The sequence below is a fragment of the Salminus brasiliensis genome, chromosome 18 (assembly GCF_030463535.1).
Source record: "Salminus brasiliensis chromosome 18, fSalBra1.hap2, whole genome shotgun sequence".
Taxonomy (NCBI): Eukaryota; Metazoa; Chordata; class Actinopteri; order Characiformes; family Bryconidae; genus Salminus; species Salminus brasiliensis.
In genome coordinates this window covers 23,257,189-23,274,417 of record NC_132895.1, presented here as the reverse complement: position 1 = coordinate 23,274,417, position 17,229 = coordinate 23,257,189, and the positions used below count along the sequence as shown (strand labels likewise).

The following is a 17,229-nucleotide window of genomic DNA, read 5'->3' as shown; positions in this document are numbered from 1 at the left end:
GCTTACGAGGCGAAACCATGGACCACTAAACCATTTTTAAATCTAGGCTAAGTCTTACAGTGTCTTACTTTTTATGTTTAGACATAATTACAGATATACAACTCTATATAGTCACAAAACAACAATATTATAATTATCTGATGATCTGCACTAAGAAACCACTATTTACACCTAAAGGATTTACAATGCCATGTTAGCTCTGAGCTAGGGGGGGGGGTTGTATATTAGCATTTCATGGTCCTTCTCGCCAAACCCCAGACAGATATTCAAGTAATATAGCTTTACTTTCAATGTTGTAGATTTACAGTAATCAGGCAGTAATCCAAAGCCTGCATCAGTCCTTTAGCTATTTGCTAACCTGGTCAGCCTACTGTAATAATGGTAGAAAATAGTACTACTGAGGTTTTAAGCTGAGGCTGGAGCTGGACTGAAGATTACAATATGAATATATCAGTTAAAGGAATGCAAGCTGAAACCACTGTATATTTCAATAATTAGCTTATGCTTAATGTCTGTCTTCACCTACCTGGTTTAATGACGTTTTCTCATTTCTCTGTGCATAAGTCATATCTAACCAAGGTGTTATTGAAATGAGTTAGATTTAACATGCTTTTCTTTTGAATTCACCCATCCTGTACGCTTCTGGAAACAGCCAATAATCTAACCACCCAAGCCTGTCTCTCTCACCTCCCCACTCCCGATAATACCCACCGGCTCTAATCCACATTGTGTTGGCTTTTTGCCGGCTATAACCATAGTGCTGCAGATTTATTCTCACCTATCAAACACTTTGTGGATCAAGTAGGACCTATAAGCAAACCCACCTTGTGCAGTCTTCTATTCTTTACTATACCTTCTTATTGTTGTGGACCCTTTAACATCTTTGATGATTTCTCACTGTTTTAAGATCATTTCTCATTATTTTGGAAAGGTTGTTCCATATGTTAAGATGTTTTCTCATTATTTTGAGATGGTAAGTCACAATTCTGAGATGAATTCTCTTTTTGAGATAACTTCTGTATTCAGAGATTTCCTATTATTGTAAAATGATTTCTCATTATTTTGAGATTTCTTCAAATTGTTTTTAGATCTCTCGTTTGAGATGAATTCTCAATATTTCGAGATAATATTTTAAGATTTTGTCTCTTTTTTTAAATTTCTTTCTTTCTCATTGTTTTGAGATGATTGTCATAATTTTAAGACAATGGGTCAATTTTGAGATGGTAGGTCATATTTTTAGGATTTGAGATGAAAGGTTATGGTTTGAGATGAATTCTCATCTTTTTGAGACTTTTATATTTTGAGATGATTTCTGAATATTTAGACTTTTTTTCAGATTTTTCTATTTTGAGATGGTATGTCATAATTTTGAGATTGTAGGTCATCATTTTGAGATGGTAGGTCATCTTTTTGAGATTCATTCATGAGAGTGCCATTTTGAGATGACTTTTTATTGTTTTCAGATTATTTTTTTTATTTTGAGCTGAATTCTCATTTCAGTATTCTCATTTCTCAATATTTAGAAAGGAGTTTTCATTTTGAAGTGATGTGAATGGGTTTACATACTTGCTGGTACTTACATACTTACTTGGTAGCTCTGTGGAAAAAGCAATACCACATGATGCGAGGTTGCTGGTTCAAATCTGGCCTAATCTCCACCTTAGGTGTGATGTGGTGTTACTTGAGAACAGGAAAAGGGAAAGAACAGGAGAATACAACTGGTGCTCTTACTTCCAGAAAGAAAGGTGAAGGTGGAGTGCTCTTTTTCAAATACACAAGCCAGGATTTTTTCAAACTAAGCCGACAGCCTTGCTTCAGGCACCACAAGCCGTTCTTGTCTTTGCTCCAGCAACCCAGGGGATCCCCCCCTCCATCTTAGGTATTGTCTTCCTTGAATCTCATCATGCCTCAACCATAACTTAGAAACCCTGAGACTCTTACGGCACTTGCCAGCAAGCCACAGGTTGGTTCTGAGGGTTTTTTTCACCACTCGTCTCTCAGATTCTCAGCTTTACAGTGAAGAAACAGAAACCTGATTAAGATTTGAACCAATAACCTATTGATCTTGGAAGCACTGTTTTTATCCAGTGTAAAACCAAGATACATAATACCAGTGGCTCTTGACAATGACCACAGGAAGTCAGAGGCCGTGCTTGCATTTTGTTGCAAAGTTTTGATATTGACCTTCAGCTACTGACCTGAATGCCTTATAGTTTTAAAATGGACAAATACAAAATGAGTTCTCAAAAAATGACCCCATGACCAACTGACAACCTTTATGCTCTGTTTCAGTCTTTACAACAAATGCTGACCCAGCTGTAAGTCATGATTTATTTTCTCCACAACTAAGCAGTTAAACCAGCATAGCCAATAGGATTGTTGCAAAAATCTCACCGCTGGTCAGTGTAGTTGAATAAAATCAAGGTAAATAACATGTAATATAAAGTGAGAAACATCAAGGTAGCTGCTATATATGTAAATATGTATTTTTTAAAAAAGTCCAGCTTCCTCTTCTAGCTGCCTTCTATGTGGACTAATTCAGGCCCTAGGTAACACTCTCCGTGGTGCCACTGGGCGAGTTGATTATTCGTGGTGCGTTTGTGCAGAGATAATGAAAGGACCCTAGGGTGAGTGTGACCTGCACACGGCACACAGTGTCCACCCAATTACTCCCATAAATACAGCTCGCAACAGGGCTCAGCGAGACGCTCCTGGCCCGTTTTCAACCTGGACTGGAGCGATGACCCCATTGCAATGCCACTGGGGGCCGCTTCCAGACCTATTGCAGACGCAGCGTAGCTTTTAATGATTACAAATCTCCTCCCGCCTCTGGGCCGGGAAAAGGTAGAACGACCATGGCTGTTGAGCGGTAAAGATAAGGGATGCCTCAGAAAGCACTCTCTAGCCTGCCTCCATTTGTTCTGTAAAACTCATTCTACAGCCAAATGTTTCATCCAGGCTCTCTTCCTATTCCGCTTTTCTCTCTTCTCCTCCCTCTCATTTTATGGGCTACAGTTTCTCTGCGGGTGGGTCAGCAAGTCAGTATCTGTCACACTCCATTGTCTTATGACTTTAATAGTTTCTTTTTTTCCCTCTCCCTATTATGAAATGCACTGAATAGAAGAAAGGTGAGGTTTCATGACAACATAGTATTAGCAAGACACAGAAAAGTGGCATGTGTGGTAGCTGTGGAAAATCCAAATTGTTACCTGCCAAGGATTTCAGTTCTTCTTTTTTAAAAAAAAGAAAAGAAAAAAGAAAGAAATGTAATTTTTGATTTTGCTCGGGTGGAAATAATAGGACAGCGAGGGTCGAAATCTTGCATTCAGCTGTCCGTCTGTTGTGGGCAGGTCTGCACCAAAAGAAAACAGCCTATCTGAAAAACAATTATGCTAGAGCGAGAAAATGTCATCAGTGAACATATCTGGCTCTTTTCAGAAAACACTTTGGAAATGTTGATGATGACAGATGACTCCCAGCTCGTACAACCAGATCCTCTGGAAGCAAGTCAACTTTGTGGGAGGATCTCTTTCAGGATGGAGTTTCTTTCTGTTTCTTTCAGAGACAACTAACTTTCTTTTGCACTGGACATTTTTCCTGTTGTTAAATTTCCTCCACAGTTGTGACAAGAGGCAGTTTTAAATGTTTAGCCTCTTAATCCCTTGACTTTGAGGAGGAAAATGTCATATTTCAGTCCTTTAATTTTGCCCCAAAGAATGCATTTTTTTTTAAAGTCTTTTTAATTGTTCTTGAATGTGTTAATATAACCTTGGTCGACTTTGGTTGGTGCACGAAATGCTCAGATAAACAGGTCTATTAACAGCCCTGTTGTTGTGCCTCACAGTTTATGGTGGCCTGGTGCAAAAACTAAACAGTAAAGATAAGCTCTGCTTTTATTGGCTGGGTTATGGCATCACAACAGCCACAGTCCAACCTAACATAACATACCTCTATAGTAATTCCATCATCTCTAGTTTTAAATGATTTGGTGGAAACAAGCAAATGTGTAGGAATTTGTCTGTCAGTCATTTGCTTGCTCATCTAGTCCAGAAATGACTGAATAGCAGAGACTGCAGCAGCATTTTAATACACTAGCAGTTTTATCACTGCTTACTTTAAGGTATGCTTGGGATCATTGTCCTGTTGGAGGGCTCTATGAAGCCCAAGCTTCAGCTTCTCACAGAAGGCATGATGTTTTCTTCTACAGCTTTCCTTTAGCATATACTTTTTCCCTCCTCCCCAAGACACCATGGATCTACAGGCCTGAAATGTTCCAGTTTAGTTTTATTGCTTCACAGAACAGAACTACAAAACTTGAGGCTTGTGGAGCGACGAAACAGATCTGGAGCTTGTTCGTGTATGGCTCAGTGATGCTCTGGGGCTGCTTTGCTTCCTCTAGTATTGGAAACCTGCAGTCCTGTGGAGGGTAAGATGGATTTAATCAAGTATCAGGAAACCCTAGGAGAAAGCCTAAAGCCATGCCTTCTATGAGAAGGCTGAAGCTTGGGCATCATTGGACTTTCCAAAGGACACTTATCCAAAGCATACCTCAAAGGCTTGGTTTAAGAAAAAGTCCCAGAAGATTCTGAAGTGGTCGTAATCTCCACATCTAACCCCATAGACAATCTTTGGTGGGATTTGAATCTTAGTGACCTGGAGACCACTGCCTATTAGGAACACTGACAGAGTCTGGTGTCTGGCTATACAACCCATTTGCAGCAGGTCATCAGAACAGCAGAAGGGTGATCTAAGAAGTACTATAGACGCTTGTTGTCTGTGGCTGAATAATTCTGAGATTGCAGTCATCATTTAAAGTGTCATTTTGGTTGAATTTGGAGGAAGCACTTGTGAAACTAGATGTATTGAACTATTTCAATTGGTCTTGTTTGACCTTGCTTTTTACATATTGCTTCTTTAAGTAGCCTAGTTACTTAGATCACTACTTTTAAATGAACAACACTATTGTGATGTACTCTAGTCCCCTCACAACATAAGGTTTTTTTACATCACCATTAGAGAGTATGATTTACAAAGTTGAAGACTTGTGAAGACACTGGCATCTACACCACAAGGGGGCTTATTATACAACAAAAAAATTGGAATTGATCTGTATCTAAATTAAGTAGTAAGGAATAAGGAGCTAAAGTGTAAACTCGCATAAAGGCCCTTAATGTTCTAAAGGGTTAAAAACCACACATCAAGTGCAAGATAAAGTTTTTGAGCCTGTCGTTATCCCCATACTCCGACATGGAATAACACAGAGATGATGAATAAGCAAGGTTGTTAGTCACTAGGATTTATAATGCTCAGTAATACTGTCACTACGCTGCGCTAAGATTACACTTTCATTTTGATGGATGGCTGTCAGTAGGTTGTCCTTGCATCGCTTGCGGATGCGGATAGCCCATGTCAACCTGTCAGGCTATTGGTGGCTCTGCTTCTACTGGTGTTATCTTTATCAGCAAAACCAAGCCCAGAAACCAGGTGTGTGTGTGTGTGTGTGTGTGTGTGTGTGTGTGTGTGTGTGTGTATGTGTGTATGTGTTGGTGTGTAAGTGCTTGCGGAGTTGCTAATGCCCCCACAGGCCCCCAAAGGGCCCCACATTTATTGCTCATTATTCCCTGCTAAATGTGCATTCCCTGCCATATCTGACCCACTCGCCAGCATCCCTCTCTCTGCTCGGCTATTGGCATTGCACTTCACGTGTTTGTTTTAGTTAATGAGAATCTCCTTTAATTAGATTTTGATGAGCATCCGGGCATTGATCAGGAAGGGAAGAGTGCCTGTCCAAGAGGAGGAGTTGCCAGCTACACGGACATTGATCTTCCCTCGTCTGTATCCACACAACACTGCTTACTGCTCAGATCCAGCTCTAGCCTTAAATGGGCTGCAAACTGTTTTCCTAAGCTGTGTTTGCTGTTTGCTATAGTGTGCTGCGTGAATTCACTTTGGAATAAATAAAGAACAACGAAAGCCACTTCAGTTGAGAGATTTTTGTTATTTTGTGTTGGGTGAGACGATCAAGAAAGGTGTCAGTTTTCCCCCCATACTTATAAAAAATGAGCTGTCTTTGCTTTATCCACAGCTGTGCTGAGTTTGTGCTGATGTGCTAATTTTGTAAAAACAAGGTTGGAGAAGCATCGCAGAACACTGGCAACAGTCAAATTCAACCTAGTGAGAACGGGAATTTCTACCACATTCTCCCTGTCGTCAGCAGCCGAAGCCTGAGCAGCCTGGCCTCACAGTGAAAACGTCCACATTGGTTGTTTGTTTCGTCCTGTAAAACAAAGCCTCTAGCGCCGAAAAAAACCCCAAAACAATAGGAGACTCATGTCAGAGTAGACTCAGCTGAGAGTCGACTCTTTAAATCCAACATTACTGTAACAAAGCAAAAACTACAAAACAGTAAAATGTCATTTTAATCTCTTGACCTTAATCTACACTGAATCCTAATCTAAACCACTGGAATTAATCCAGTCATTTCGGTCTAGTCATTTATTTTATCTTCAAAAACGTTATAATCAGCAGGATTTTCTCCAACACAACCTCCCAGCACTGTTTTATAAATTCTTCTTTGTGCGTGTGTGTGTGTGTGTGTGTGTGCGTGTGCGTGCATGTGTGTGCGTGTCTGTGTGTGTGTGTTGTTCAACAGCGCTACAAGACAGGCAAATAAACAAAAACAAAAAAAGTGTGTTTTTTGGACTGAAACAATTGACCTATACAGAGATCATGTTGGCCTGAGAGAGCACTCTTGGCCTTGCTCTCTCTGGGTGGGTAGATGGATGACTTGGTTGCCTGGTGACGTTGCATCAGCAGCAATTCAAAGAGAGGCGGTGGCTGGTTGCGCCTGTGTCGGAGGAGGCATGTCAGTTCTCACCCTCCCAGTGTCAGGAGCATTACATGTGACAGGGGGAAAGCACTAGGGAGTGGGTTGGGTAATTGACCGGGTAGAAAATGGTTCATTACATTCTTAAAAATAAAGGGTTCTTTAAGCAATGCCATAGATCAGCCATTTCTGATTCCATAATCAGATACATTTTTGTAAAAGAAATACAGTATTGGTAAAGAATAGGAATATAAGGAAATACTGAAATGCTTAAATATCACAATATTCTGTTATGCAATACTCAAAACATAGTGTTTTTAAATGATTTTTTAATTCATAGTTTACATGTCAAGATATAAAGGTGGTAGTGGTTCATTTTGTGTTGCGTTTAAACCCCAACCACTAGATGGCAGTGTTGTACTCTGGCTTCAGATCCCACTGTTCTGATAGTATAAAAAATAAGCTTTTCTTTTACTCTGATTTTATACTGTGTTTTATAATGTTCTAAAAATGTCTAAAAACAAAAATCACAATATATTGTCTTGCTCACTTGTATTACATACATACTGAATCGTATGCCATGATACATATTGTACCCATATGCCATGATACATATTGTATCATTAGGTTTTTACCAATACAGAGCCTTTGTGAAGAACCTTTGAAAGGTTTAAAGAAGTCTCTTTACCTTTTAATAGTGTAGTAATAAGCTCTCGAGTGGCAAAACTGTATTCATTGACGAGGCATGACGAGCTAGCCTCCCAGCTTAAAAGCTGAGACCTAGGTGAAATTGGATATATCTAAATTGCTGGCATTACTACTTCATTAAAAACAAAGATACTGCAAAGGGTTTGTGAGCAAACCATATTTGGTTCCATTAAGAACCATTTTTTTGTAAAATAAATACAGTATGTAGAAAAAATAAATAAATAAAAAGGAGTGTAACAGAATATTAATATGCTTGAGTATTACAGTATTATGTTTTTGCAGTACTGTATCGATTCTCAAAAACACAGTATTGATTTTTAATGAATAGCTTATATGTAAAGATGTAAAGGTGGCAGACAGTGGTTCATTTAGTCTCTGACAGCTAGATTTCAGTGTTGTACTCTGACTTCAGATCCTACTGTTCTGATTGGATCAAGAATTTTCCACTTTTCTTTGATCCTGATTTTATGCTTATGATGGTGTGTTTTTATATATTGTTTTATACTATGTTTACAGTATCGCAGTATCTTGCAATATACCGAATTGTAAGTACTATATCGTACTATACCACAACTGTGTTCTTTGACAAGGCATATGCTAACCTCCCAGCTTCGTAGTGTAATAGGCTGTGACCTAGGTGGAACTGGACATAAATTAGAGGATAAAAAAGTTATTACAATAATGAACTGGAGCTTTGATGAAATAGCTAATGCAGTCATGGTTATTTGTGAATAACATACCTTTGATACATTTAAAAATCTTTGTAATATTATAGTAAGTACACTATAAATGTAGGTGTTCAGGTCACACCAACCAAAGTCTCTTTAGTTGGGCCTGAGGCACAACCACTGAGTGAGTTAGCTAGAATGAGTATTTTAGGCTATGCTATTTCCTATGCTATTTAATTTCATTCCCCTTCTCTTTGCCCTACATTTTGTGCCATTCTAAGCCTAGTTCCTCAAAAGCATCTTAGTATTAAGATCCTCTTAAGTGGTAGAGAGTGGTGAAGCTCGCTCTACCATTTAAGAATCATCAGCATACAATTGCTCGAGGATCCAGGGTTGGAAAGATGAATGTTCAATTTAATTAGGCTTTCTAAAACGGAACTCTCAGTCGTACTCAGACGAGATTTAGATGCTTTGCCGATTCTAAAAAATGTTCTTAAGGGATTTTATTCTGCTGTTGCACATTAGAGCAGTGTAAGAACCAATAGATAGCAGGATTTTCCTGGCATCCGTCAAACCCAGTTCAAACCCAAGATTCATCATTCCAGAAAACGTTTCTCTTTCCACTGCTTCAGTCCAGTGGCAGTGTGCTGTACACCGCTCCAGCCAATGCTTGGCATTGATAGGAACACTTGTACACCTACTCATTTATGCATGCAGTGGCATGTGTACATTCCTGAAGATACAGGCCAGCAGTTTTAGGTAATGTTCGCATTAACTGTTAGACATGTGAAATATGTGATCTCAGTGATTCTGAGTCATTTTGATGGGACTATGGGGCAGTGGTGGCTTAGCAGTTAGAGCTCCGGGCTATCAATTACAGGGTTGTGGGTTCTATACACGGGCTCGGCAAGCTGCCACTGTTGAGCCCTTGAGCATGGCCCTTCACCCTCTTTGCTCCCTGGGTGCTGGAGTTGGTTGCCCACTGCTCTAGGTGTGTGTGTGCTCACTACCACAAATGGGTCTTGGGTCACAAGACGTGTACTGGACCGGTTTCCCAGACCCAGACGAATTCTAAACCCACACTAAAGTGTATTTGCAATTGTGTATCCCTGTTGACACAGCAATTTAGGCTTAATCCATGTCTAAGGATTAAAGCCTGGTGTGGTTCCAGGGCTAGGAGCTGAAGTCTACCTACCCTGGGGGTTGTTAAACTTATCTACCTGCCACATGCTAATTATCCAATCAGCAAAACAGCACAAATCAGCACAAATGAGGCACAAAAGGTTCGATGTACTGTCATACAGCAGAAACAATACCTCATTATTTACATCTCTAGCCGGCAACTTGGATACATCCCCCTCACTGCTTACTGTATAATACTTGCAAAAATAGCAAAACAGCCTGGCTGCTTAAATTACTGGGTGTAATTGGTCAAAGCTTTCAGAACAAATAATGGATGCTATTATCTCTCTCAGTCCACAGATAATAAGAGGTGTTTTTGTAGGAGCTGACTAAAACAAACTGACTTTTGAACATTCGAACTGAAGAGTTTCGCTGCTGCTTACACTTGAATTGGTCTTTTAAAAAGCACAGCATTTCTTATCCCACATCCCTGGACATAGGTAGCTATGAATTCTTCATTAAGGCTTAGGGAACCGTGATTAAATGGATGCCATGATCATTGTGCTTGGAGCTGTGCTACATACTGTGTAGGCAGGAGCTGCTCAGTTAAAGACAGCTGCTGTCCATGGTGCTAGACTCTCTCTGTGAGAGCAAGCAGTGCTTGGCTACAGACATCCTAGAAAAGTTAATTATGTATTTAAGTACATCATTAGTATACATATATCTTTTCTTTCTGTACTTATTACCTCTAGATCACACAATAAGGTCCACAACTTCGAGATTACAACTTAATTTACCTGTGATCACATTATTTTCCTTGAGATCTTAACAAAACAACTTATTATTCAGATATCATGAGAAAAACAAGGTTTTGTCATTACAGTAGTCAGCTACAGTAGTTTCATTTGATCAAATCAGCTTCACATCTCTTCAGACCCTCATTACAGTGGACTGATGGACAGCACTACCTGAAAGCTTTAACCCCTTAATGAAGAAAGGCTTATCACACACTAGGGTGTATTCCTTATTAACCACAGGGACATCTGTACAAACTGGTGGGGCTATTTGTAATAGTAGTTTGTAATAACACTTTTGGCCCGCCGGCAGCCCATAGGCTGTTTAAGGGATTAAGTGCTGATGAGAACCTGACCTACCAGGTGTTGCATGGTTGTTAGGGGTCCCATTTCCTTTGTATTCTTTGATCATGTTCTAAACTCCAGTTTTTGAAACTACAGATTTTTCATTTTTATGTCTAATCCCTTCAGAAATATCTCAAAGGAACAGCTTTTTTGCTTTTTTGAATGGAAATTAAATAAATGAAGTGTGGTCCTTGACTTTTGTATAAAACTAGTTTCAAGAGCTACATGGAAAATTGGTGAAACACTCTATGTCATCACTCTAAATGCACTCTAAATTCATTCAGCTATGTCACTGGTTAGGTTTTCGGCCTAGTTGACCTTCATCAGTCCAACAACTTTGCCAGGGTGTAGAGTGATCTAGTTTACCCAATTGTGGTATTATATATATATATATATATATATATATATAAGTTTTTTGAGTTGAGCACAGCAGCCATCGTCTGGCTTGGTTCTTGGTTGATTGTGCACCCAGTTTGCTGGTCACTTTGATCTGTTTCAGGCAGCCATAAAGTGTTACTGCAGCCACCGTCTGCACTGTTCGCAGGCTATGTAGGAGTTTTATTCATAAGCACGACTTAACAGGACTTTAGTAAACCGTAAACAACGCTGGATTTCAGAAGTTTCTACCTCCGTACACCGGCACTCTAGACCTTCTACCTTGTTTCACAGAGCAGACAGGAGCTTTTGTGACTTGTCATCAACATGGCTGGCTATACATTTAACAGGCAGTAATCCAAATCATAGCCTCCCTTCCTCTGCTGACAGGCAAAGGCTTATGGAAATACTCAGTAATCTGCTGTCAACTGAACGCGTGAAAAAAAAATCTTAAACTTAGGGATGCCTGGAAATATCACGCATTATTTTCCCTCCTTTGTGGAGCAATACGGAGAGGCACAGTCACGGCTGTATCGATATTTATGAATCTGCTTTTACTCAGGGCATGTACAAAACAGGTGTCGCGTTCGGGTACAACAGCGCAGCCTCTATAACGTACAGCAGGTGGCAAATCTGCACTGTAGTGGTTTAAAAAAAAAAAAAACATCTTTGGTGATAAAATTGCTCACTGTTTGAATTTGAACAGCTCAGCATGCACTGAATGGGAGTCTTCTTGGAGACGTTTGAGGTATTGTAACGGCTAGCATAAAAAGCTGACAGTAGCTCAGTTTTTGGAACACCAGGGGACGAACATGTGATAGTGCACACACAATTCCTGCTTAACTGATGTGTGCACATTTATCTGATTTTGGCAGATTTTTGCGAAACCACCCACATTAGTTTCCCAGCATAAATTGGAGCGTGGCAGTGAAATCAGCGTGGATCTGGGAGGGCGTGAACACGTACCTATTTAGCCACTAAAGGTTTGAAAGTCCATAATAAGAGGTCTGTATGTGGAAGAGACAAACCATGGGCCTCAAACACTGCTGTGTCTTCCTTCACAAGCAAAACCCATGTAAGTAAGCTGTAAAAGGGGGCCTTTAGAGGCTAAGCACAATGGCTACTTTGGAAGAGTATGGAAACTAAAAAGGCTAAAAAGGCTAAAAGCAGATGCTAGCTGAATAGGTAGGTAAATCATAGAGCCAAATCTAAGCATCTGTCACCCCAGTCAGTGATATACCTCCAATTTCTACAAAGAACAACTTAAATACTCAAGAAATGCATTGTATGGCACCTTTCATTCAAAACAATGAAGAGCATTGAAAAATGCACTCAAATTTAGCTGAGATCCCAGCTGCCCGACACAAAGCGCATAGCAACACTAAGCTGAAATCTTATTTTATTCAGTTAATCTGTAAATAAAAACCTATTTTGTGAATCCTTTTGTTTATTCAAGGCCTTTTTTTAAGAAATATGGTTTAATTGATGGGGCTCAGTGAGGTAGTGTTTAATTCAGGCTACTGAAACCAACTGCAGATGGCGGTCTGCTTCTAAATACCGAAGCATCCTTTCCTACATTCTGGATGATCTGAGACCCATGTGGCTCTACAGGCTACTTATAGGCTGCCTGCATAATTACAGTGATCGTGAGCTACAGATCGGGTAGAATCAATGAAAGCAGGCAGGAAAGAAAGTTTCGATAAAGTATTCAGACGCAGCCACTCACAAGAAGTGAATCTGGAGGTTGTGTGCGATGTAGAATGTATTTAAACCACTCCTAGTTGTGCTTAGCAATTGCAAACGTGGACCTAGGCCTCCTATTTGAATGTGTTATTATATGTGTGTAGAACATTTGGTTGGATTTGGTTGAAAGCTCATGAAAAATGCACTGCAGTACCTCTCCTTTCCACTAGTTGTCAGTAATTGTAAAAATAGTCATGCATACGGCTGCAGATCTTGAACTCCCACAGCAACGTATAATCAGCCGTTCAAGGAAATGCTAGATTTTCTGTTATTACTGTTTGTGTATAATTTAGTGAAAATAACAGGAACCGTTTACATTGTATTTGTTGATGCTGACAGAGATACCAGTACTGAATATCAGGGATGTGATGTGTAGATCATATTGTGTATTGATGCATATCATTTTATGCGATACATGTGCAATATGTGCGTATCAACTTTAGCTTTGACTAATTACACAAGTCTCTCAACAGCTGTAACAGCATGTCGTCACTGTTATGCAATGAAACACACATAGTTCTATAATGGTAACTTTGAATGGAAGTCAATGGGCAATAAGAGTTTATTCCAGGTCATTTAGAGCATTTCTATTGGTCCACTCTTCCAGAGTTTTTCACACAGTGTACAAAGCAGCTACAGGGTTCAAACCATGGAGAAAGCTAAAAATGGACATGGTTCTTATCAACTGCTGCTTTTCCTACCACAATTACTGAGAGTTTACTCATGTGATTACACATGCTGTACTGTTGACATATACCTGTAACAGCAAATACATTACCAGTAGTTACATTGTTATTACATGGCTTGTTAATGTGTAACTACACATTTATTAGAGACACAAGTGGGGCCGCATTATTTTCCCAGGCATGTTTTTTCACGCTACCATATCGTGCTGTGAAGCCACTGCCAAAAGCCGGCCCTACCGGCCCTATCAGCCCACTCTCAGTTGTTTAAACACGCAGCGCTATGCAGTAACAGAAAGCAGACTTTGACTGCGATCAGCTGTTTTTTCAATGCTTCAATCACTTAATTCCATGTGGTGCTTAGTGTTAGCATGGCCCTCTGATAAGCTGATTAGAGTAGCGTTACCCTTTAAAGCCCCTTCTCCTTGCACAGTGCCTTTTTTTATATCCCCCCTGAGCGGTGAATAATGAAAGCTCTTACCGCAGCTCTTTGAAGGGCTCCGCTCGGACGTGTGGGGTCTCCACCGAGTTGCTGAACACGGCTCCCTCTGCCCCTGCAACCACAAAGCAGAACATGGAGCCTTAGCCGCGCTCGGCCAACGCGCTAAAATCAATGGACATAATCTCTGAAGTTACAGCATCGACCGCAGGCGCCTGGCTCCGTCCCTATGGATCTCTGGCGAAAGTAAAACGATAACCTCGCCCCCTCGCGCCAGGCTGCTCAGCGGTGCTGAGGAGTATCCCAAAATTTCACTGCTTAAAGAGAATACTGTGCAAGTGTAGTAGAATTTGGGTTTGCTGTGTAGTTTGTTTCGCAATGTGGCAGCCCAGTGCATTGCATACACACTGTGTGGCAGGTTGCTAGGGAGGAAAAGTTCTGGCTACGAGTGAAAGTTGCTCCTCAAAACCTAAACTGACCTCTGACCTCTGTACTTGAGTGAAAGTAATGCTCCCGACAGTGGGAGGGGGAGGACTGATACATGCCTCCTCTGACACCACCTCTTTTCAAACTGGTGATGATGCAACGATGCTCAAAGAAAAGCGCCCTAATGCTGGCCAGTGGCACACTGAAGCGATGTGGTGAGAGCGAGCCAGCCATCTACCCACCGATTATGCTCTCTTGGTCTCCGGCTACTGATGGCAGGCACCATAACCCAGGATCTGAACCTGCAATCCTCGGGTCATAGTGGAAGCACCCTAGTCTGCTGGACCACAGAGCCCTACATTATTGTTTCAGCAAGGTATAAACAGTGTGAATGCACCATGCAAAAGGTACAACTTGTTATTTATTTATTAAGGTCCAATAATGTTTATTTAAAAATATTAATCTAATAATCTAATATAATTTAATATTGCTCAAAAGAGGCTCAGACCCAGACCTCTGGAAAGCTGCTATATAAATAAAATAGAATTGAATTTAATTAATATTAAATACACCCCACCCCCCATCCAAACACAGAATTTTTGATACATCTAGAATTTCTTGATTGAATGTAGTATTTCTTTTTTAACAAAGTAAACCCTCTACACTCTGAATTGCCTATATATATATATATATATATATATATATATATATATATATATATATATATATATTGATAATGTAAGATGGTTGCTTATGTAAACTCAAATAATGTTATATATACTATTGTTATTAATATATTAATCAATAATTGTGTAAGATTGTGTAAAAATTGTGTATCGCACTTATGTTGCAGAGGCCTCAAAAATGCAAATAATATTGTAAATATTGATGTATGATCTATTTATTCATCCTATGTGTATATATTGTGATTATTACTTATATATTAATTAAGATAATATTATATTATTATACTTATTACACTGAAAAAGTCTCAAATACTCAAATATATATCAAATTAGATACTCTTGGCCTTGGTTTACATATAGAACAGAACCTCGAGAATAAAAAAAATGTAAGTGCTGTAAAAAGGCCACTTCAGGAGAATATGATGCTGACACGTTTAGTCCGTTTTCAGCATTGTATCACCTCCAGATGGGCTCTGCTGGTAAATAGGGGGCTTGCTACACAAATCAGGCCACACGACTGTGGCTTCGCCTGTGCCAGCATCCAGGGAAGCCAGCAGGTATTTGTACTAATCTAAAAGCTAATCCTAGATGACCGGCTTTAAGACTAAAAAAAAATTATATATATATTTATTATATAATATTTATATAAAAAATATTTCCTGGGTTATTGTGTTAAAAACAAAGCTACGCTAATGTATGCGATGCGATACTATATTGACCACTGTGCTGTCAATAGTGATTACACCAGCCAATCAGAGCAGCGCTCGTCCAATTATTTATCTATAAAAGGCCAATCAGGTGGGGAGGAAGGGGGTGTGTGTAAAATCATACCCAACCAGCTTCACACACTGACTATTTATACATTAATTAACAATATAACATACTGAATACTGAAACTGTGGCACCTTAATATACATATACTTCATCATTGTCTACTACTGACACGCCTAGACAATCCTTTTCTATCCTGAAACCAAAACCAGCCCAAACACTAAAGCTCTAAAGTGTTTTAATTATCATGAGTTACTGACTTAACTTGAATCAATGTGCATTAATGTGCTATAGCTGCTCCAGTAAGTGTCCTGACAATCGAATTTTGCCTTTCCAATGAACAGTTCTCTGCTGCAAACCCAATATCATTGCTATACAGCAAAGAGGTCGGAAAGTAGTTTCTTATTTTAATAGGACACACTCCCCGGCACCCCAGGGAGGCAAGGCATAAGTTTTAGATGCATAATTCTTCATTGTGTGGTGTGCTGCAAAACTTTTGAGTTAAAGGTTGTTTTTGGGAGGGTGAAAGGGTCCAACATTCAATTCAATTAGCGCTGATGCGCTGCTCAAGTACTTTCGCCTTGTATTTACAGTGCAGGCGCTTCCTTTAGGGACGCGCTTAAATCACCTGCTGTCCAGAAGGCATGAAATCCATGAGAAATATATGCAAAGAGGTCCACGGCTCTCCTCAGGAGGGACAGATAAGTCTTGGCGTAATGGTGGGTCCAGGTGGGACAGGCTCAGCTCTCCAGATGGAAATTTGTGGGGCATGAGCGGTTCTCTGAAACATGGAGGAGGGTTCCAGCATGGCTGGATTGCTGCAGGGGGTTTGTGGAGGATATGGAGGGCACCCTAGTGTGGTACTTTTTACGATATTGAGTGGGCATAGTTAAGGGTTAGCTTGACCAGATGTAAGCCCTTACAAATAAAGGCTCTTAAAGGGATGTCCACTGAATTTCGCTACTATGCTGAACTTTCCCTGCCATGCGGACGACACACAGCTCTACTTAAGCACTAAGTCTATTAGAAATATAAGAAATCTACCCCTCAATCGCCTAGTAAAGTGCTTACCCTGCTAACCCTAACTTTGTAATGTTATACAGTAATAAAACACAAGCCTTTCTTATAGGATCAACCCAAATCCACCCTCGCTAAAACTCCCTCTCCCTCTTTCCATTGACAATGTCCATGTATCTCCTTTGACTCACCTCCATTCGACCATCTCGCTCTCAGTCTACTACAGAAACCCTTCTCCCTGCATTCATTTCTAGCTGTCTGGACTACTGTAACGTCCTTCTCGCTGGTACCAACTCCTCGCACTTGCACAAACTCCAGATGGTACAGAAGTCTGCTGTGCTGCTGTCCTCCTCACCCGCACCCACACCCGCTCACATCACAGCACACCCGTCCTGCAACGTCTCCACTGGCTCTCTGTATAATATCACATACACTTACATAGCTATGCATAACCTCACTCCTTCTTACCTGTCTGATCTTCTTATTCCCTACAAACCAGCTCGCGCTCTCAGATCTTCCTCTGCTGGATTGCACTCTGTCCCACCATTCAGCCTACACTATAAATAATAAAGGTGCTACAAAAGGTTATTTGAGCGATCCCATAGAAGAACCACTTTTTCATTAAG

The 17,229-nt window shown here is 40.2% G+C and overlaps 1 protein-coding gene across 2 annotated transcripts in view; it reads right to left on the bottom strand.

The window, feature by feature from the left end:
* The window catches only part of sgcd (sarcoglycan, delta (dystrophin-associated glycoprotein)), a 240,833-nt gene that overhangs the window by 13,821 nt on the left and 209,783 nt on the right, over positions 1 to 17,229 (bottom strand). For both annotated transcript variants that reach the window (XM_072661482.1, XM_072661481.1), the window contains exon 6: positions 13,746 to 13,818. In XM_072661482.1, the coding sequence (XP_072517583.1) occupies positions 13,746 to 13,818 (73 nt within the window). The remainder of the gene's footprint in view (positions 1 to 13,745; positions 13,819 to 17,229) is intronic.